At 56.6% G+C, this 21,545-nt stretch overlaps 2 protein-coding genes across 4 annotated transcripts; one reads left to right on the plus strand and one right to left on the minus strand.

Annotated features, from left to right (window-relative positions):
• Positions 1-138: 138 nt before the first annotated feature.
• Positions 139-13,628, minus strand: LIX1L (limb and CNS expressed 1 like). 2 transcript variants are annotated; one of them, XM_072846662.1, is made up of 6 exons: positions 13,240-13,628; positions 7,416-7,579; positions 6,189-6,329; positions 5,365-5,460; positions 3,524-3,601; positions 139-3,354 (listed from the first exon to the last, which is right to left on the minus strand). In XM_072846662.1, exons 1-6 carry the CDS (start codon positions 13,577-13,579, stop codon positions 3,112-3,114), a joined length of 1,062 nt encoding a protein of 353 aa, XP_072702763.1. In that variant the 5' UTR covers positions 13,580-13,628; the 3' UTR covers positions 139-3,111. The 2 variants fall into 2 exon arrangements, with proteins under 2 accessions (XP_072702763.1, XP_072702764.1); XM_072846663.1 differs by lacking the exon at positions 3,524-3,601 and having other exon boundaries at positions 139-1,306.
• Positions 13,629-14,283: 655 nt separating this feature from the next.
• Positions 14,284-17,677, plus strand: PEX11B (peroxisomal biogenesis factor 11 beta). Of its 2 annotated transcripts, XR_012039761.1 has the most exons (5): positions 14,284-14,433; positions 14,523-14,638; positions 14,726-14,927; positions 15,285-16,245; positions 16,986-17,677. XR_012039761.1 is itself a non-coding variant. In XM_072846874.1 (4 exons), exons 1-4 carry the CDS (start codon positions 14,378-14,380, stop codon positions 15,649-15,651), a joined length of 741 nt encoding a protein of 246 aa, XP_072702975.1. In that variant the 5' UTR covers positions 14,284-14,377; the 3' UTR covers positions 15,652-17,677. The 2 variants fall into 2 exon arrangements, 1 of the variants encoding a protein (XP_072702975.1); XM_072846874.1 differs by having other exon boundaries at positions 15,285-17,677.
• Positions 17,678-21,545: the final 3,868 nt, after the last annotated feature.

Raw genomic sequence — 21,545 nt, forward strand, 5'->3', positions numbered from 1 at the left:
GGTGGCGGGCGGTGACACCAGCCTGGCTGCTCCCGGGGTACGAGCCCCTATGCAGGGACGATTCGAAGGAGAGGCTGGGGGCACGATCTGCCCCTTCTGCCCCAGAAAATGAGAGAAGCCACCACAGCTACCCCAAAATCTATTGTTTTATTGTATAAAATCATACATACAAACCGCAGCGACGTACGGCAATTTATCCTTTCAGCTTCGCATTTAGTCATGTAGCCCGAACAAGGAGAACAACCCATTTTGGATGCTGAGAAAACCTGGGTTTGTTAATTTTACCACCTCCCAAGCGGATCCGGAGACTGAAAATCGGTGCCCGAATTGCCAAAAACACAAGTCACGGAATATCAGGTTTTCCTTTTCCCTTCTGCCAGGAGGAAGGGAAACACCATAATCCTCCCCGATTTGTTTCAGAGCGGCTGCTGGCAGCAGCGAGGCATCTGAAACAGCTCGTGTACGACCCGGCGCTGCAAGACAGAAGAGTCGCGGAGAGTTTTGCTAAAAAACATTAAAATCCCGGCCTGCAAAACACTCGTAAGCGCCGCAAAAAGCAAAGAGCACCAGGCGGGGCACAAAAATCTGGTGGCGGAGGCGCTGCGGGGTTTTTCTCAGGGGTTCCCTTATTTGCGAGATGAGGCCCTCGGATAAATGGCCGTTGGGCGCGAGGGAACGCCGCACGCAGGCGCGGAAGCGCGGGCAGGGAGACGTTAGACTCCGCGCTGCGTCTAGAGCAGGTGATTAAATCCGAATACAAGGCCTAGATATCGCCAGCCTGTAAAAAAAAAAAACAAAACCAAAACCCAAACAAACCACAACTCCACACCATTTACAATCACATTTATAAACGCGTTAAACGTTAATACTGTTGTGTAAAGAGGCTGCATATAAAAAATATATAAGAAAAAAACCAAAATAGGCTTGTTAGGACGAGAATACAAAACTAGAATACCTACAGATAATGCAATTTTTTTAATCTCCGTCTCAAAACAAAGACTATTGCTCGAATATCCACCTGCCTCTACGGTCAAATATCCTGTGCGAGAGGCTGCTGCGGAGGAAGGAGAGGGTGCGAGGGGCAGCTGAATACGGAAACAGCAGAGTCCCGCGGCTTTGTACCTCTGCCCGGGGGAAAAGCCCCGGAGAAAGCTCACGGCCGTGTTGAAGGAAGAAGAAGTGACGTCTGTCTTCAATTTAAATTCCCGCGGAGAGGCTGCTGGCTCTTCGGGAAAAGTATCGGAAAAGTAGGAAGGGATACGGGAATTTCCGCTAACAAGTCGCGACTTTCTTGACTGGCCTTGAGCTGTAGGAATACTTTGAAGTCAGAAAGGGCATTTTTTAAAATCTAAACATCATATAGATTTAGTACTGATACGTATACAAAGAATAGGGAACTATTCGTTTAAAAAAATAGTGCATAGAGAGAATCTTGGTTTGTTCCATCACCGCTATTGCAAGGAGGGGAACAAGCTCCGAAGCGAGCGCAGCGCAGCTCTCGCCATCGCCCTCTCTCCCAGCCTGCGGCTCGAGGCTACGCTGCTCAAATGCTCCGGGCCAGGGGGGCAAAAACGGCAGCCCAGCCTCCATCCTGCCCAGCCCTCCCTCCCCTGACAAGCCCTCACCGAGGAACGGAAAGCTCCGCGCGATCTGCTGACCCGGAGAACTGCTCAGCCCTCTGCTCTACCAGAAATCCTAAGAATTGTCCCCGATTCTTGGGGGGTTGCAGCTGCGGAGGGAGCTGGGCGGTGTACATTGGGCGCAGCGAAGGCTCAGACCCCTTTATCTGCCTGACAGAAGCAAAGCAGAGTTGAGGCCAAACCTTAGTCTGAGCTTGCGCCGCTTGGGGCTGGATCTGTGCTCTGGTTCAAAGGATTAAACGCAGTTCTGGTTAACAGAGACTTAAACGCAGTTCTAGTTAACAAAGACTTGTGTTCGCAAGGCTCGTCAGGGGAAGAAGCTGAGCGGTTTCCCCTCATATTGCTAGCGAGTTCTGAAACTCTGGCAAGGCTTTTTAAACCTTCCTTGAAAAGGCCAAGTCTGACATTTGGTTTGGAAGCTGCTCCGGAGAGAACGGCATGTCCATCTCTCATTTCTTGCAAGATTTAAAAAAAATCCGCATCTCCCCAGCTTGGCTGGGGAAGCCAAAACCCACCAATGCTCCATTTCCAGCAAAATAAACCGGCCACTTCATCCCCCCGCCGCCTGCTGGGGCTCGGGACGGGACTCCAGCACCTCCGCCCTGCCAGACTGGGCTGAACCCAGAGAGGATTGAACAGGAGCGGAGCAGGAGGCTCTGCCTGGTGCCGACTAATTAAACCGCCAAGTCCAATCCCTCAAGTACCGCAGGGCCTTGTAGTTTGTTGTTAGGCGCATTATTGAGAGAATAAACTACGTCCTACCCCCCGAGCGCAAAGCCAGAGCGGGAACAGATACAGCCGTAGGGGTAACTGCGAATCCTGCCTGAAGCTTGGAACGGGAATTCTGTAGATTGATCCCCAGATGTCAGTCTGGCCAAACCAAAATCCCAGTTTTAAATTCCTTTTACGTGCTTGGGAGTATTCCCCCGCGCAGCTTGCGTTGTAGTGTTAAAGAGAATGCCTCGGTTGTTTTGTTTTGTTGGGATTTTTAATTAGTGTGCTTATCGGGGAGTCTTGATAGACCCCCCCCTCTACTATAGAAGCAGAAGGAAAAAAAAAAAAAAAAGGCAGGTCTGCATGACATGCATCAGCTCCGAAGAACAGAAGCTTTCTGGGAGAAGTGCTACATTTCACGGAATACTGCCGACTATATAGTACCAACGTACAGCGGAGGTCTTCGGTGTTAATACTGACAGGCTGCATTTTTAACGCTGTCTTTAAAAAAAAGTGACAGAAGGAATTCTCTAGCGGAGAGGAGGCTGAGGAGTAGGTCTAGAAGCAAGTATTAAAAGGTTTAAAAATCTGTACAGGAGCTTTTTTTTTTTTTTTTTTTTAAAAAAAATCTTTAAAATGTGCAAATGGGCCACAATTCTGGAAGAGGCATTACATGCTTTACGTGACACGGGACGGATCCCGTCAGCGTGGAGGTGTTAGTAGGCCTGGGGGAGCGGAACGACTTGCACGCCAGAGTCTAGCAGTTGGAGGAGTGCATGCTCCCCAGCTGGCCAGCGGCCAGCATCAGGATGTCTTTCTTCTCCTTATGGAAACGCAGCTCCTTCCCAGCCAGGCGGGCTTCGTCCAGCTCTCTCTCCGTTGTAGCCAGCTCTCTGGAAAGGGCCCCTGGGCTGTTCTGCTCCCTGTTCACCCAGTCCATGGCCATCTGGTTCCTTATGTCATCGTCCAGAGCGCGGTGGGAGTAGTGAGCCAGGACCTCCTGGTGGTAACGGACATACGCAGGGGAGCTTAGGAAAGACAAGTCACTACACGGGACACGCGTCGCTTAGTAGCACTCCCTGCCGGCTAAGGGAGCTTAAGGAGAAGGTTGTCGCGACCCTAACGCGCCTAGAGTACAACCGCTCGAGGCACCCGCAGCCCGGACTCACCTGCCGTGAGCACTGCCTCTCTCGCATGGCTTTGAGGCTGCCGTTCCAGTGCAACAGCTGGAAGACGGTCATCAGCTCCTGCAACGGCAAGAGGCGGTCAGGCTGCGAGGAAACGGAGCGCTGAATCCTCGTCCCCGCAAGTACTCAAGCTAGTTTCTAGCTATGGGAACAGGGCGGCGACACGGGCTTTGGAACATCACAGCCAGTCCTTTGCAATCGCAAGGATCACAGAGTACGTTTGCAGCTCCGGAGTCCGTAAACAAAAGACTTCCAGCATTAATGAGTTAAGATTTATCAAAAAGACAAGAAAACCACAGAAGCGGGGGAGGCGGAAGGCATCACCAGCGTCCTAGGAGACAAGACGCAAGGGCAAAGCCCGGCTCATCCCACTAGACAAAAATCCCCCGGCCAGATGGGTGGATTACAGAGGAGACAAAGCCGCTGATGCTTCACTCTGCCCCAGGGATTTCGGGATTCTGCAAGCAAGACTCTGTCATCTCGCAACCTCCGAGCTACAGCACCGGCCAGAGCAGGTGACAATCCCATGTTTTCCAAGCAAACATTTCCCTCTCAAGGCCACACAAATTCTGCTTTGTAAACTTGCAGCCACTAGTTAAGCTTCCCAAACACAAACACAGCCTAAGGAATATACATAACAGAGTCACCCTGTGTAAACAGGCCCATTAATATAAACACTTCTGCCTTCTGCCTCCTGAGTTTTTCCATTCAAGGGAAACGAGCCAGGCAAGAAGTCAGCTTCGGGAAAAGTTCACCTACAGCAAAGAACCCCAAACACAGCGACACTACAGACTAAAGGCGCCTGCTTTGAGAGGCATCCAAACCCTGCTTCACTGCCTGGAGCAGAGTTACGGTCCAATTTCTCCTCTTCTAAAAATCCAGCTCCAGTTGGTGCGCTTAACAGTCAACTCGTCTGCACAAGAATCATTCCGAGTTACTTCTGAAGCCCAAGTTTAAATTAAAAGGATTCACGAATCTCCAAGCACCGTCATAACATCTCGGTACGTGCGGGGATAGACGTCCTGCGTGACAATGAGGAGCGTGCTCAAAGGCTATCAAGTCGCAGGCAGAATTCAGAGTGTTCTCAACAGTCTTATTTACCTGGCTGCTCTGCTCTGCTCTGCTCGTAGGAGCAGTTTCCTCAGAAAGGCTGGAATAAAGCCCGGAAGAATCTCAGTTCTCAGTCATCTGTTCTGCACGGACTCCTCCTGCTCCGTTATACCAGAGCTGATAAGTGTTACAGCAGTTTCCCTCAGCAGTTTGTACTTTTCATTTCACAGATGTTTTGTAACGAGAGACAGACTGAGCATATTTCAGTAGGATACGAAGACTGCTCAGATAACGCTGTGGTTTGAGGGCATGTAACGACAGTAATCAAGACTCCTAATTCCACAGTCAAAATGTCTTTGGATGAAAGATCTTCGCCAGCCTTCCTAAGGGAAGCGAGATCTCTCCCATTTTACAGGGAGAGGATAAAAACCACAAATGAAACGGCTCGCTTAATGCCGTGAGTTAAGGTACCTGGAGGTATTGTCTGAACCTCCAGCGCCAGTTATCTAAACACCCTGTCACCGAAAACGCTGGATCAGAAGAACGCACAACCCTTTCACAATACCAAGCCATGCAAATATCAAAGAGCATCTACAGACAGAGCCCAATTCAAAGTATTTTACTGGTATACCAGCACCTGAAAGCGCCACAAATCCCGAGTTGTGTTCTAAGAGGAAAGCCCCGCTTTTGTTTTGAATGTAAAGCACTACGGCTGTAGCTGAAAGATCAAACCAACCACCCCTTGAACCCTGTCGTTAAACGATGAACGGTACCTGGAACTCCAGCATTGATTTTCCCTTGTTGGATTCCAGCATGAAGCGGAAAGCACCGATCCCAGTGTTGGGATTATCAGCTTCCTCTCGATTGCCCTGCAAGAGACATTTCACGCAAGAGCTGCAATTCCCGACCCAAGCGGGGCTCACCTGGTACCTGCCACTTCTGCTACATCATCCCCACTTCAGTAATTCCAGGTCAGATTAAGGAGGACAGCCTTACGCACCTCAGCCTTGTGCTTAGACCGCACTTACCGGTCTAATTCAGCCTCGAATACTTGCATCGTTCACTACAGCTCTCACGGAGTAATGAAGCCCGCTCTGCTTTTGACAATGCCACTCGCAACGGGATTTTTTCTGCAGCCCATTATGGCGATTTCAAAGTTCTTACAATACTCTGGCTGCACAGCAAGAACTCCCTCCAGGATAAGGTATAATTAGAGCAGTAAAAGAAGAACGCAAAGCTCCCGCCCCGAGAAACTAAAGTTTCTGGAAAGCATTTGGTTTGAAGAAAGCTAGCCCATGTGACAACCTGGTCACAGAAGGGCCACGTGAATCAACGTCTCCGTCTTGTAATCCCACCCGGCCTGATCTGAGGGCAGCACAATCAAACTCGAGAAGAGTGTGAGACTGTGTGGGAGGAGAAGCAGGAGAACGAGAATTAGAGCTATAGTTACAGTTTTAATACTCAGAAGTCACTGAAAAAAAACCTGCCGTAAAGAGTTCCAGATGTAAAAGAAAACTTCTCTTCCCATGATTTGAGGTTTTTCCCCAGTCAATCCGTCCCCAGCAATCGCAGCCCTCTGGGCACTGAAAAGCCTTACGTTGAAAGATGCCAGGGCCTCCGAAACACTCTTCTCAATGAACTCATCTGTGATCCTCCGGGAGGGATGCTCATTAAAGACCGAGTTCATTAGCGCAATCTTCGCAGCACTCCTTCGGGCTTCAGCCTTGGTTGGACAGAACTGAGGAGAGGCAAACACCATCAGGACAGAAAGACGATGAGATGACCGAGATCCCTTCGGCCCCGTGCTCCAAACCTCTCCCCCCGCCACACGAAATGGGAATTAGGTGGCAGTGTTGTGTAGTTTTGGAAAGTCGTGCTCTCAGACATCCTGAAATCATTAGGAGCTAGTTTTAAACCACAGCTATCCCAACCATGCTAAACAAAAATTAGGCAGGCAGCTGAACTCAGCACATAGTATCTGCATCAGGAAACGCCACCAATCCGATCGTCAACAAAATTAATTAGCTTAAAACCCAAATGTAACCAAATTACTCTTAAGCACAAGGACTGCTCTTCAGGATGGGCAGACAGCGTAGCTGCTGGAACTGTTTCTTTTGGATACCTTCTTCAAACCAAGACTAGAGAGTAACTGCCTGAAGCCACTACAGCAAAGGAATCCGAAATGCAGTCAGGACCCGTTGTGATTTTTGGACCTTAATCTTTAGGGTGAGGTATTTGGGTTGGACATTTTCCTTTTAAACAGAAAGAGGGGAGAAACTATTAATCCAATGTTATTATTTGATTTCTAGAGTCTTCTGGCATCTTGAGAAGAGGTTCTGGGTCAAATCCGGAGCCCTTGCAAGGAAATGTTACTCTCCCAGTCTGTCCGAGCTGCATCCTGCAAATACATCCCACTGCTTAATCCCGGGAAGGACAACGAAGTATCAAAACCCACCAATCTGACAGTTTTCTCTGATACCGCTTATCTTACCTCAGCACTGCTAAGGTCCAAGTCAGTCATGTGTAGGGAATACAAGACATACAGCAAAGTAAAATTTACAGCCAAAGCTTCCCGGACTGAAGTCAGGTGGGGTTTTATAGGCAATTAGGAACATTAATCGCCAGCTTGAAATTAAAGAGGGTTACAGTCAGACCCGTGCCATTCTCATGCTTCAAATCAGCGGGAAAATGTTAACGTTGTGCCCACCGCAGAAAGGTATCTGAGCACTAATTCTGGCCAGGAAAGATTCTCAGGGCACCCAAGTCAGACGGCTTTGGAGAATGAGCTACGCCGCAGGGAGAGCCTCCAACCAAGCCCTCGTACCTGGAAACTGCCAAAGCAGCTCCCTCCGGGCAAGGTGACGTAGCAGACGTAAGGGGGACTGTTGGAAGGGACCATCTCGTACACCACGAGGGCTCCGTTCTTCAGATCGGCTCCACGCGACTGCTTCATCTGCCAGAACTCCTGAAGGGCCTCCACGACGTTCACTGAGGAGACAGAAATAGAATCAGGTTCAGACACAGAAAACAAGAGCCTGGGAAGCTGGTTTCCTCAGGTATCATCCGCCAGGAGTGGCCGCATCCAGAAACAGAACGGCATAAATGTTAGTGTATTCCCGCCTACGCAAGCAGGGTCCTGCCCAGGGAGCTCAGTTACGACTCAGTTAAAACCCGTCAGCTTCAAGGGAAGCTGTAGGCGCACGATGTCAACACAAACACGCCTCCCCCAGCAAGAGGAACGTAAGGAGAACCACCGAGTTACAAAACAAAGCTTCCTACAGAAAAGCTCTTCTCGTTCCCACAAACTTAGGGAAAAAGCTTTCAGAAGAGGGCTTGGAAAAGGCTGCAAAGCAGCAGGGCAGCGAGGCATTTTTCCTCCGTTAAGAGGGCTGTCAACAGGCTCAGCAGGTTTGCTCACCTGCCTCAGCTGATCCTCGGTAGTGACATTCTCAGATTTAAGACAAAAAGAAAGCAGCTGACCTGCGCGTGCACTGTCAGACGTGCGGAAACCACCTGCCTTTACGCTGAACGTCACGTACCGAGCACAAAACAACACGATGGAGCCACAAGAAGTGACCCGAGGTGTAAAGCTACCCAGCTGAGGCCTTCTGGCAGAACTCCCTGTAATTTGGGTGGGAGTATTCGATCGCCACATAGAGAGCGTGTAACGGCACAGAGGAGAATGGAAACATCTAATCGGAGCATCTCGTTTGTGCCATTTCGGCATGGCAGGACATATAACCAAACGGTGAATCACAGGCTAAGCCCAGGATTAGCTTTGTTACAGTCAGTGTTTTTTCCATCCCAGTTAGGGAACCAGAGCGTAAAAAGTAAGCCCTCGTTGACTTTGGTAATTACAGTCTTTTCGGGAGAAGTTGTTTTTAAGCAGGCACCTCTTCTGGAGCACCAAATTTGCTAGACGGGGTTTGAGCACCTACTCAGCTTTAATGACCCAGCAGCTAGTCCACACCGTGCACAGCCAACCGATGCACACAGCCCTCGCCACAATCAGCTTGTAGCCCAAATCCCCGAGATTAAATCCTTCTTATTTTAATTTGCATGCAAGCACTAGAGGTGTTTGCTGTAACGATGAGCCAGCTCTCCTGTCACTCTCCTCATTTTGGAATCCCCAGCGCCGCGAGGACTTCCTTTGATTACCTACCCTTTACTTCGTCAAGGTTCGGGCAAGATAAATGACTCTCATAGCGTCTAACGCTCTAAGTCCCATCAAATTTGCTCTAAGCTTCTTTCTGTGCTGAAAAGTTTGACAGGTAGCTGTAGGAAAAGCCTGCCTCAGCTCTTCCTCGGCACTCCTTCTCTGAGCCTTTTTAAGCTCAGCAATCGCTTTGAAGCGAGGCAACCTGCAAAACAGATCACAGCAACTCCTCGCTAATGCAAGAGCTGTTAAAAGGACTCCACCCTAGAGTTCTCCTTTTAAGCAAAATGAGAAAAATACCCCAAAATCGCCAGGCAAGCTCTCCTGTGAGGAGCTGTACACGAGGCAGTAAGCACCGAGGCGGAGCACCAAGCGAGAGGAGGCTGCTGTTCTCAAAATCTCCCGGGGTACGATATAAAAGGGAGGTGAATTTGAGGCCACGCACGAATGTGAGATGCCAAGTCTGTCACAGGCCACCCTGGCTTAGCTTTTCAGTTGCCCACACAGTGCTGTAAGTTTTTAGGTCTTCAGCCAGGCGGCTTTCAGGAAGACAGCGAGCGTGAGCCTTTTACTTTGTTTTATTGCTTTCTGTAAGATGAAGCCAGGCGAGGAGTCACAGGCACAGTAGTTCCTCGCTAAGCATTTCCCTCCTCTTTCAACCACAGGCTTTTCAGGGCATTTGTTCACAAAGCAGTCGCTTTGGATTATTTTCAAGTTTAATTTGGGGTTTGGTTTTTTTTGATGAAACATGCAAGACGGGGGCAATTTTCCATTGAAGACTAACAAAAAGCCGTGCAAACAATACGCGGTTCCCTGCCAGTTCTCCAGTGCACCAATACCCAGACAGAATTCCCATCCGTCCAGGCAGATTCCCTTCCCAGGGACAGTGTAAGTCATGCACATAATCCCCAACGGATTTGGGGAGACAATGCCCGATTCAATAACGACTTCAGGGACCGTTTGGCACGGGGCGACGGAGACCTTGCAGCAGCGACCACACAAGAAACCGCAGAGAAAGCCGAGCTGCATCGGGCAACGCAAACTCTCACGACACACAGAATTACTCTGAAAATTCAGAGAAATTCTAGTTTGGTTTAATTTAGTGAAGTCTAAGAAGCTGGTGTTAAGAGCAGGTTAATGAGGAAACGCCGTGCAACACAGGCACGGAATTGCGTTTTCAGCCCAAGACAAGGGTTCCTCTGTGCCCGACACTGGCTGGGTACTTCGTTAGCGACTGGAGCAAGAGGTCAGACAGCTGAGAAGCATCCAAAAGAGGTTTTCTTCCCAGACTGGATTCAATGCTTCCAGCTGCCGCAGGCAGGATGGTTTTAGGAGACGAGAAAGTAAAATACCTAATTGAAACTCTACAAATGCTTCAGAACAATATGCTTTTATAGGGCGGGAGAGCAAACCGCGCCGCTATGAACAGAGACCTGCCCATCTGCCCTCTCCTTCCCAGCGCAGCTCCAGCTACAACGCTGCACATGTCGTATTCAGCAGACAAACACTGGCTGAGCACTGCAGCGCGCTGAATCCAAGGCGAAATCTTAAGTCTGAATTTGCTCCGGATCGATGATTTTTCAGCCTCGCTCATTCACCCCCCTCCTCCCATTAAATCACAAAATAGCGATGCGGGGGAAAGAGGCAGGAGACGTGAAGTTTGCTTTTCAGAAAGCATCCTAAATCCTGTCGTGTCTCGTGTTTGCGAGAGGACGGTCCTCGAGAAAGCAGGGACACCTTCTGCACCCTGAAGGATTTTAATCCTGTACGGAGCATGAAACACAACGCAGCGCTCGGGCTGGGGAGAGGGCAGAGAAAAAAACAACGGGATGGTTTGAACACAGGTAAAGATGCTGCAGAAGTGATGTATTCTTTGCACCGCACATGAGGTCGTGCTTAATGGGAAACCCAACATGTGAAGAAAGCTATTTTAAGTGCCTGCAAGTAGAACAAGTCTCTCTACCAGCTCAAAACGCTGGAACTCTTACTGTCGGCATCAGTCGATACCTTTTTTATCTGTTCGTTTGCATTTCTGAGGGCAGGAACTGGAAATGCTGATCTTCTAGAAAAACTCTGTCACCCATCTGTGTGGGGGAGACCCGCAGATTTACAGAGCACGGCTTAACCCACACGGGACGGCTCCTGTCAGAGCCTTACCCTTTGGATTTGCCACTCCGAGAAAAGCTGAAGAGAAGCTGGGAGACACAAAGCAGAGCCTGCTCTGACCATCAGTCACATCTGTTTATTGCTTTGGAGCATAACCCCGTATCCCGGCGTTGTGTATACGATAGCACATCTGACTTGCATATTAAATACAGAAGAGTAAGTGATTCCACATGGCGTCGAGTTCCTCCGGAGCCAGACGAGCGGCGGTCCCCCGCACGCCGGTGGCGCTGACTGCCAAGCACTCACCATTTGGAAGCCTACGACCGCCTCTGTTGGACCTGCTGCCGTAGCCGGAAGAAGTCGGGAACTCAAAATAGTTGCAAAGTGTCTCCTTTCGGGTGGGGCGGAAGATTCTTTCCATCACAGGGCCAGTAAAATATGTGCTTTAACCTTTTTTCTTGCTTCTGTACTTTTTTTTTTTTTTTTTTTTTTTAAATAAAAAGGAGTGTACAAGAAACCCAGATCTGAGCCTCCTCCGGGGGCTCTCGCACGACCGGGCGCCTCTGATGCAATACTTGGAGCCCCGCAGCGCCGGAGCGTGGTGGAGTACTTAACACCCCCGCAACAGCCTCTTCCAGCACCAGCAGCCTGCGGAGCCGATTTCTCCTCCCAGCCACGGAGGTTTTTCATCAAGAAGGTGCAGCCCTGCAGAGCACACAACCGAGGGGGATCCCAGGAAAACTGCGGCCACCGGGAATGGCCAAGGATTGCCCAGCGGAGCCCTTTTCGCTGCTGCCTTCGTTGAAAGAAATGAGCTTTTTTGTCCTGACATCAAGTCGAAATAAAGGAATTGCGTACAGAGGACTAAATTGCTATGGCACAAGAATCCTCCTTCTTAAAAACATTAAAAAACCTTTAAAAAAACATTAAAAAAACCCAAACAGCCTCCACTTTCTCTAACTTTATCACACATTTACCTGTTAGAGGCACAGCACAAATAGGAAACCTCCTCAGCTTTAAACCACAAGTAGGGAATTGTCTGCCCAGCTCAAGTTCCTACGCTTGCCTTTGCGGTCACCTATATACTTGCCTACCCCGACCTTGCCTTCTTTCCCTAATTTACAAAAGCAAAAAACCACATCAAATTAGGTATCGGGAAACGGTTGATACCATAAAAACAAAAGTTTGCATTTAAGAGGCCACAGAGCTTTCTAAGAAAAGGAGACCTGGGAATGTTTCTCAAGCTTGACCCCTGAAACCACAAGACTCCTTAGGGAAAAGGCAGACCCAGAGAAGCCACAGACTCAGCCGTTTTATTTTACTCACTTTTACTTTACTCACTTTCTCGTTTTTGGCACGAGCAGCCCCAGATAGATAGGGCTGGAGCAGGGATCCTCCTTTCCTCCCCACGCTCACCTTTAACGTCACCCAAATCATACGAGCTCACTCTGCGGGGCTGGGAGATCCCAAGCACGAGGGCTGAGACGGCAGCAGACACCGGAAAAAGTCTCCAAAAATGGCACAAAACGCTTATTACTGACGTTTAACCTAACGACAACAGTCAAGGATGCCTCCTCGGTCACCCTTGTAGCCCATCACATGGGCAAACCACCAGCTGAACGCCGCTGGATAGGGAACATCAGCACACAGCCACAGGAGAGGCTCCCGACTCTCTTCTTTTCTCTAAGTCATGGACCTGCAGGGAAAAGGGTGCTCAAAGCTCGGTGGTGGGAAGCAAAGAGAAGCAGGGCCCTCACCCAACAAGGCTGCCAGGGAAATTCCAGGGAAGGAAGAGGGTCTTGGAGAGGTCCACGCCTTAAAGCTTATGCCGGAGAAGATTGAAGAGGGAAGGGTTGCATGGACCAAGGAAAATGGGTTACAACAGGAATCCCAGACAAGGGAGAATTCATGGGGAAGGAGGGATGGGACAGGAGAGTCCCAGACACAAGGCTGGAAGGAAAAAGGGGGAGCTGACAGGGAAACACCCCGAGAAGATCCCAGACCCTGCAGTGATGGGATGGGACAAGGGGTGCCTGGGCTCCAGAGCAAAGTGGGGGAGAAAGAAGAGAGGCAAAGAAGAGACCCAGCCCTGGGGGCACAGAGGGGAGATGGCCCCACAGACCCTGGGGAGGGGGCGATGGGGAATGAGATCAAGGCAGAAGCCGGCTCAAGCGGCAGAGGAGCCAGCCCTGGGCGGGGGCGGCGGCAGGGCAGCCGCGGGGGGGGCCGGCACGAGGGAAACGGGGCGAGAAGGGGCCAAGTACGCGAACGGGGCCTGCCCCGGGCCCCTCCCCCTCAGCCCCCCCAGCCGTCGGTCCCCCCCGGAGCCCCCAGCCCGCCCTGAGGCCCGCTCCGCCGCTCCCCCCCCCCCCCGCCCCCGGCTCACCGCGGCCGTAGCCCTGCGTGTGCTTGGCGAAGCTCCTCACCACCGCCTCCACCGCCTCCCGCAGCACGGCGGGCGGCCCGGCGCCGGGCGGCGGCGGCGCGGCGGGTCCCTGCAGCCCCAGGGGAGGCGGCGGCGGCGGCAGCCCCAGCCCCAGCCCCAAGCCCAGCCCGGCCGGCGGCGGAGCGGCGGGCAGGGGGGCCGCCACCGCGGCGGGCGGAGGGGCGGGAGGCGGCGGGGGGGCCGAGGCGGCGGCGGCGGGGGCCCCGGTGACGCCGGGCCGCAGGGAGCGCAGCGTCCCCACGCCGGGCTGCAGCCGCTGCGCCCGCACCGACTCCATCATCGTCGCCGCCAGCCCGCTCCGAGGGAGAGCCCCGCCGCGGAGCCGCCGTCACTCACCGCCCCAGGGTCCAATGGGCGTGGAGATCACCTCAGGGAGGGGGCGGGACGGCAGCGGGAGCTGGCCAATGGCAGCACGGAGGAGACTTCGGGGCGGGGCGGAGGGAGGGTGGAGGGAGGGAGGCGGTGAAAGCGGCAGCACGCCAATCGCAGGGCAGAGGGCCGGGAAGGTGGGCGGGTCGAGGAGGGGAGCGGCCAATCAGAACTCGCTGGTAGGGCGTGGAGAGGGAGGGGCGCGCTCTCCTTATTTACCCCAATCACAAGTAAGGGACACGGCGAGGGGGCGGGGATTAGGGGACAACTGTCCAATCGTGCTGCAGCACTGATTTTAATGACAGAGGGAAGAACGAATCAAAATGCAAAACTGCAGAGACGAAGGTGGGGAATTGTAACCACGTTGTTATTGGTCTGGAGAAGGGGGCGGGAAAAGGAAAAATTAACCAATCAAAGGCTTCTATACAGATTTAGAGGCGGAGAAGGTTGCAATTGCCCATTCACGGCCTCTGTTTTGATGAAAAGGGGCGGGGCCTGGCGCACCCAGCCAATAGAGCCAAGCTGTGCGGGCACGAAGGGGGCGGTATGGCTGCGCCGTGCTCCCGCCGGCCGCCAGGTAGCGCTAGTGCACCGCCGCCCCCGCGCCCGGTTTGACCCACGGCGGCTTCCGTCGTCCTCCCGGAAGTGGCTTCGCCGAGGCCCCGCACCGGGGAGCGACGCCGCAGGCCCGGCCCGGCCCGGCCCCGCCATGGAGACCTGGGTGCGCTTCAGCGCCCAGAGCCAGGCCAAGGAGCGTCTCTTCAGGTGCGGGGGCGGCTACCGCGGCGGTCCCGGCCTCCCCTCACCGGGGGCGGGCGGTCACGGAGGGCCTCACGCCGCGTCGTCTCTTGCAGGGCCGCGCAGTACGCCTGTGCGCTGGCGGGGGACACGCTGCGGAGGAACGGGGCGAGCGCCGGGGTCCTGGCCAGCGTTCGGCAGCTGGAGGCTCACCTCAGCCTGGGCCGCAAGCGTGAGTGGGGCCGCCCCGGGGCTGGGGGGGGGGGGGGGAGCGGGACCCCCCCCCCGGTGACCGCCTGTCCGTCTGTCCGTCCCGCAGTGCTGCGCCTGGGCAGCTCGGCCGAGGCGTTGGAGGCGGCGAAACGAGCCATCCACCTGTCGGACATGGTGCTGCGGTTCTGCGTCACCCTCAGCCACCTGAACAGGGCCATGTACTTCGCCTGCGACAACGTCCTCTGGGCGGGAAAGGCGGGGCTCGTCCCCAGCGTGGACCAGGAGAAGTGGGGCCAGAGGTCCTTCAGGTGGGGGGCTGGAGCCGCCGGCGAGCAGCGAGCGCGCTTCCCCAGGGAGAGCGGGCTTCTCGCCCCTGCGTCTGCTGTCCTGTGGGGTAGCTGGAGGGGTCCCAGCTCCCCCCCCCACCCCCCCGAGCGCTGCGTGCAGGGGCTTCTCCTCTCCTCGCACCGTACCCGTGGCGCGGAGCAGCGTTGCAGGAGCCGGGGGAGCGCTTGGCCCAGCTCAGCCCCTCGGCTGCGGGCTCGTCCTTCCCGCAGGCATTTTATTTTTGTGGCTGAAGAGGTTTCCTCGGCTCCCAGCGTCGCGGGCCGCGGTCCCCAGCGCTGTTTCTCTGCTCTCCCCCATTCCTCTCCCCTGTTTTTCAGGTATTACCTCTTTGCCCTCGTCGTGAACCTGAGCCGGGACGCCTACGAGATCCGGATCCTGATGGAGCGCGAGGCGGGCGGGAAGCGAGCGAAAGGCAGCGAGAACGGGCGCCAGCTCCGGGCTGACAACGGGCTCCAGCAGCTGGGGCTGAGGCTGCAGATCCAGCTCCGGCTTCTGATCCACGTCCTTCGGAACAACCCTCCTCTGCTGCTGGACGTGGTGAAAAACGCCTGCGACCTTTTTATCCCCCTGGACAAGTTGGGGCTGTACAAAACCAACCCGGGCTTTGTGGGGCTGTGCGGCCTCACCTCCTCCATCCTCTCCATCCTCACCATCCTTCATCCCTGGCTCAAACTGAAGCCTTAGTTGTTCTCAAGACCCTGCCTCCGGCCTCCAAGCCAGCGTGGGCAGATATCTGGGGGCCCCGGGGGTTAACTCCTGGGGCTGGGACACGACTAACGCTGACTGTCTCGGTCCCGTCGCGTGCGGCCGTGCGTTCGCATCGCGCCTGGCCGCTTTAACCGCGGAGACGGGAGGAAGGTGGAGGGAGTTTGCGGGGACCTGCTCCGGCCGCCTCCGCTCCCTGCGTCGCCGGTGAGGAGGGCGATACTCAACGGACCTAAATCTGGTGGTTCTCCCCATCAACTCTAGGGCCTGTCTGGGCGTTTTTTTAGGGGTTGAACGTTTCCCCTTCCTCTTTAGGGGGTCTCTTAACACGGAGCCAGCCAAGAGGGAGCTTTTTGGGGCCGGAGAAGGGTGCCTGGGTGCTTCCCCCAGACTGGGGGCGTTTGAAACCACAGGGTGGGGGTGAGTCTAGCGCTGGCCGGGCGCATCCAACGCCTGTTTTGACGCTTTATCTTCCTTTTAAGAAATCTGAGTGCAGGCAGAGAGAGGGTGAGTTGAAAGGACTTTGGCCGCAGATGAGCCGTACCCAGCTGGGCGTTCGGAGGTGAACTCGGGGTAAGTCCGTGGGGTCTCGGCCGGTCCCGCTCTGCCGGCTGGCCGTGGGTTTGAGGTGAGATCGGGGCAGGGTATTTCCCCGTAGGAGAATATTTGCTTTCCTGCACCTTCCCCGCAGTCGCGGTGGGGAAGAGGCGACTGCAGCGAGTCACGCCGAGCCTTGGGGTCGCTCCCAGCCCTTCCCGCGTGGATTTTTTCTGCATCCGGGAACAGAAAGGGGACTCGGGCAGCCCGAGCTCTTCCCTGCCGCTGTGAAGAAGCGGAGACCTGTGCGTCCGCCTCCCTCCCTCTGCCCGGAGCAGTGCAGGCTCACCCCGCTGAGCCTCTGCTGCAGTTTGCTTCTCGGATGTCCCTTGTAGTGGCTTTTTTGGGGATAAATCGGGGAGGGGACGGCTCGACGCCGTGATTCTCTGCGTCAGTTGTTCCTCCCTGCTTTTCCCTCCGAGCTGGCACTGCCGCCTCACTAAATTTGCCCGATTTTCTCGGTTTCCGTGACACCAGATAACGCTGCTTATGCCAGAGCTCGACCCGGCTCTAAAGAGCGTTTTACTTAACCGCAGACCGAAGGACGCGCTCAGAGCTGACGATTATTTGTGTGCAGAGGTGGGACGTTCCTCGGTCCGTCCCCGGGAGGGCGATACGGAGGGAGGGAGCGACCCCATGCGCTTTTAAAACCCGCTGGTGTTTTTACTGAGCTCCAGCGGCTCCGTGCACAAACACAGAGCTTCACCTCCTTCCAGGTACGTCCGCGCGGTGGCAAAGGCTCGTGCCTGGGCTGGAAAACCACGGTTTCATCGCTCGAGAGCGTTGCCTCGGGTTTTTTAGTCCAGACCCGGCCCCGGGGCCTCTCTGGCATTTTCCATGCGGCATCTCCCGGCGTTCTGTGGGCTCTGGGGTGGTATGGGCAGGGGAAGGGGTGGGCGCGTGCAGCCTGAAACCGAGCTGAACTACCCAGAGCTTTAGCAAGAGAGAGTTTAATTGAGCTGGATAAAGAAGGAGGTGGCAGCGGGGTGTAAGAACGCGGGGTCTTTCTGCCTGCAAACCGACCTGGTGAGGGAAGGTGCAGGGCGAGGAACTCGGACCCCAGCATTCGGACGCCGAAAGCTGCCCCCAGTCCCCCTCGGCTCACGGAAAAGGGCTGGAGCAAAATCTCAGCTCGGACTCGGAGACCTCGAACCCTCGCTGGAGAAGGTAAATCGGTTACGAGAGCGGAAGGCGGCGCTCCCTGGCTCGTTAGCAGCCTCCGCGCGCTGTTAACGCGGCGGTTTTAACGCGCGGGAGCGATATTTTAACCCGGGGAAGGTATGGCGGAGGGCCGTGCGGCGTCTCCCGCTCCTCGCTCGCCTGTAAATACCGCGGTGTAAATAGGCGGCCGCGCTAATCGCGGTCCCGTGGCGGTTTGTGGAGTTAATTATTAAAGCCCGGTTCCTGAGATGTCGCCGTTTTCCTCCGTTTTCGTGATCCCGCCGGGATGAACGCGCGGCCCGGTGTGTCTGGCCCGTCTCGGGACGGGGCCTCGGCCTCGCTCCCGACGTCTTTCCCAGTATCCCGGGCAGTGAGTGACGGGGACACCGGGGCCTTGTCCCCTCCACCCCGATATTTAGTTTGGTTTTGGGGTTTTTTTCCTGTTTTTTGGGTTTTTTTGCTGTTGCCATCGCCGGGGGATGGACCAACAGCCCTTTTCCATCCCCCTTCTCCTCCCGCCGCGGTGGCAACAAGCCGAGGGCTCGTTGGGGCTGGCTGGGAGATGGGTGCGGGCGCCGCGGCGGGGTGCTCCCGGCTTTCCCGGCACGCGGCCAGGACAAACGGCCCCTCTCGGGGGCGGGGGGGGGGAGTTTCGCGATTTATGGAGCCATTCGGCAAAGCCCGCGGCGTGTCCCCGGCCACGGGAAGCCTCCGTCTGTCGCCTCGGCTCTGGGGAGGGATGGACAGACAGACGGACAGACCTCCCTGTGCTCGGAGGGCTCCACCGGCGCCGCGGGCACCCAGCACCGCTCCCGTTCCCCCGCGGCGAGACCGGGGACGCGCCCCGAGTCTGGCAGAGCTCGGGGACGCCGGTTTGCCAGACGTGTGTCCCCCCCCCGTCCCCGTCCCCCCAAATCCGCTTCCACCAGCGCGGCCGCCGCGGGGGAGGCTCACCCCATCCGGCGACGGCCGGAGGCAGCCGGGATGTTCCCGGTGATGCCGGGATGGGTAGAACCCGGCGTTAGCCCCGGCTGAGACCCAACAAACTCATGGCACTCGCCTGGGCTTCCAGCGGGGCTCGGTCCCCCCCCGAGCGCCAGCTTCACCCGCTTTTAACGAACCGCCAGTTCCCTTAGGCGGGGGAAATGGTCACTAATTGGGCGAGGGTCTTCGTTAGCCGGTGCCCAAGGATGGGGCTGCGGGTGGGACGGGAGCGGGGCGGCGGCGAGGGTGACCCCACGGCGGGGGCCCGGGGTCCTGGCGCGGAGGTCTGGGCCCTTCTTTGATTTTCCCATTTATTTAACTTTCATCCTTAATTTTGATATTGAATACAGAAGTGAAGGGGTTGAGGAATCTTCCTATTTCATTTTCATCCTTCATTTTCATCCTTAATTTTTATATTAAATACAAAAGGGAAGGGGTTGAGGAGTTTTCCCATTTATTTCATTTTCATCCTTAATTTTTATATTGAATGCGGAAGGGAAGGGGTTGAGTTTTCACCCTCAGTTTTCACATTAAATGCGGAGGTGAAGGGGTTGAGGAATTTTCCCATTTATTTCATTTTCATCCTTCATTTTTGTGTTAAATACGGAAGTGAAGGGGTTGAGGGATCTGGGGGTCCCTGCGCTGGCTCGGGGGGGGTGGGTCCAGGTCCCGGTGCCCCCTGGCTCGGGGGGAGCCTCCCTTTCCTGGGGTTCCCCGGCCCTGCCCGCTCTTGCCTGCGGCAGCTGCCGCTGCCGGCTGCTGACCGACCCACGGCACCCCGACCCACGGCACCCCGTCCCCTTCCCGTCCCCGACCCACGGCACCCCGACCCACGGCACCCCGTCCCCTTCCCGTCCCTGACCCACGGCACCCCGACCCACGGCACCCCGTCCCCTTCCCGTCCCTGACCCACGGCACCCCGACCCACGGCACCCCATCCCCTTCCCGTCCCTGACCCACGGCACCCCGACCCACGGCACCCTGTCCCCTTCCCGTCCCCGACCCACGGCACCCCGACCCACGGCACCCCGTCCCCTTCCCGTCCCTGACCCACGGCACCCCGACCCACGGCACCCCATCCCCTTCCCGTCCCTGACCCACGGCACCCCGACCCACGGCACCCCGTCCCCGACCCACGGCACCCCGACCCCTTCCCGTCCCCGACCCACGGCACCCCAACCCACGGCACCCCGTCCCCTTCCCGTCCCCGACCCACGGCACCCCATCCCCTTCCCGTCCCTGACCCACGGCACCCCGGCCCACGGCCCCCCGTCCCCTTCCCGTCCCCGACCCACGGCACCCCGACCCACGGCACCCCGTCCCCTTCCCGTCCCCGACCCACGGCACCCCGACCCACGGCACCCCGTCCCTTCCCGTCCCCGACCCCCGGCACCCCATCCCCTTCCCGTCCCTGACCCACGGCACCCCGACCCACGGCACCCCGTCCCCGACCCACGGCACCCCGACCCCTTCCCGTCCCCGACCCACGGCACCCCGACCCACGGCACCCCGTCCCCGACCCACGGCACCCCGACCCACGGCACCCCGACCCACGGCACCCCGTCCCCTTCCCGTCCCCGACCCACGGCACCCCGTCCCCGACCCACGGCACCCCGACCCACGGCACCCCGTCCCCTTCCCGTCCCCGACCCACGGCACCCCGTCCCTTCCCGTCCCCAGCCCACGGCACCCCGACCCACGGCACCCCATCCCCTTCCCGTCCCTGACCCACGGCACCCCGACCCACGGCACCCTGTCCCCTTCCCGTCCCCGACCCACGGCACCCCAACCCACGGCACCCCGACCCACGGCACCCCGTCCCCTTCCCGTCCCTGACCCACGGCACCCCGACCCACGGCACCCTGTCCCCTTCTCGTCCCCGACCCACGGCACCCCGACCCACGGCACCCCGTCCCCTTCCCGTCCCCGACCCACGGCACCCCGACCCACGGCACCCCGTCCCCGAACGCCTTCGGAAGTGCTTTGTGCGGGGCGGGGAGTCCTCCCCCGGTCTGGGCTGGTCCCTCAGCACCCGCCAGAACCTTCCGGGGGTTTCCCGTCCCCGGGAACCGTCCCGGGGCCCCCTCCTGCCTCCGTCCCCGCTTTGCCTGGGGAAGCTCGGTCGTGGCCGTTAGAGGACGCGGGAGCCTGGCTGGGCCCCCGGCCCTCCTCCTAAATCAGCTATTTCAGACCAAAAGATCCCCGTTACTTAGCAGGATCATCTTTAATAATAAAAAAAAATCCATTTATCCAAGTATTTGGACTATAAAGAGAATACACGTCATACCTCGGGGGAGCAGGGACCGGGTTCGAGCTGCTAATTCCACCTAATTAGCGTAATTACTGAACTAACTACAGCTGGTGCAGATTTCTTTCCAGAGCCCGTCCCAGCCACCCCCCTGCGGCCGCCAGGCAGGAGAAACCCCGCAACCGAAACCAAAACCAGCGACCGTCAGCCAAGTTCACTCGTTAATGAGCCGGGCAGGAGGTGCTGGGGTCGCTCCCCCGACGGCCGCGACCGCCGTGGGACCTGCGCGTCGTCGCGGCAGAGCCTGGAAACGCCGATTTGGGGCGGTTTCCTACCTGCTTTTCTACGTATTTTTCTATTCCGTGGTCTTCTAGAAAGCCCTAGATAGGGAACCTCGCCCTTGGTGGAGCAGGGTCTTCGTTAGGTGGTAATTAAGGAGGCTCGAGGTCAGTCTGCTGGACGTGTCCGTGTTTCCGGCTCTGCGGGGGCGACCCCCCCCGGCCCCGGGACCCCCCCCGGGTGCAGAGGGACGGAGCCGGGGCATCATCGAGGGGAGGGGAGGGAGGGGAGGGGGGTTGTACTGGGTGGGTGTGGGGAAGGACTGGGGGCACTGGGATGGGCTGGGGGCTCTGAGCTCAACTGGGGGCTCTGAGCTGGACTGGGGGCACTGGGATGGACTGGGGGCTCTGAGCTGGAGCTGGGGGTGCTGGACTGGGAGCACTGGGATGGATTGGGGCTCTGAGCTGGAGCTGGGGGTGCTGAACTGGGAGCACTGGGATGGGCTGGGGGCTCTGAGCTGGGGGCACTGGGATGGACTGGGGGCTCTGAGCTGGACTGGGGGCACTGGGATGGACTGGGGGCTCTGAGCTGGAGCTGGGGTGCT

The sequence above is a fragment of the Ciconia boyciana genome, chromosome 26 (assembly GCF_034638445.1).
Source record: "Ciconia boyciana chromosome 26, ASM3463844v1, whole genome shotgun sequence".
NCBI classification, from domain to species: Eukaryota; Metazoa; Chordata; class Aves; order Ciconiiformes; family Ciconiidae; genus Ciconia; species Ciconia boyciana.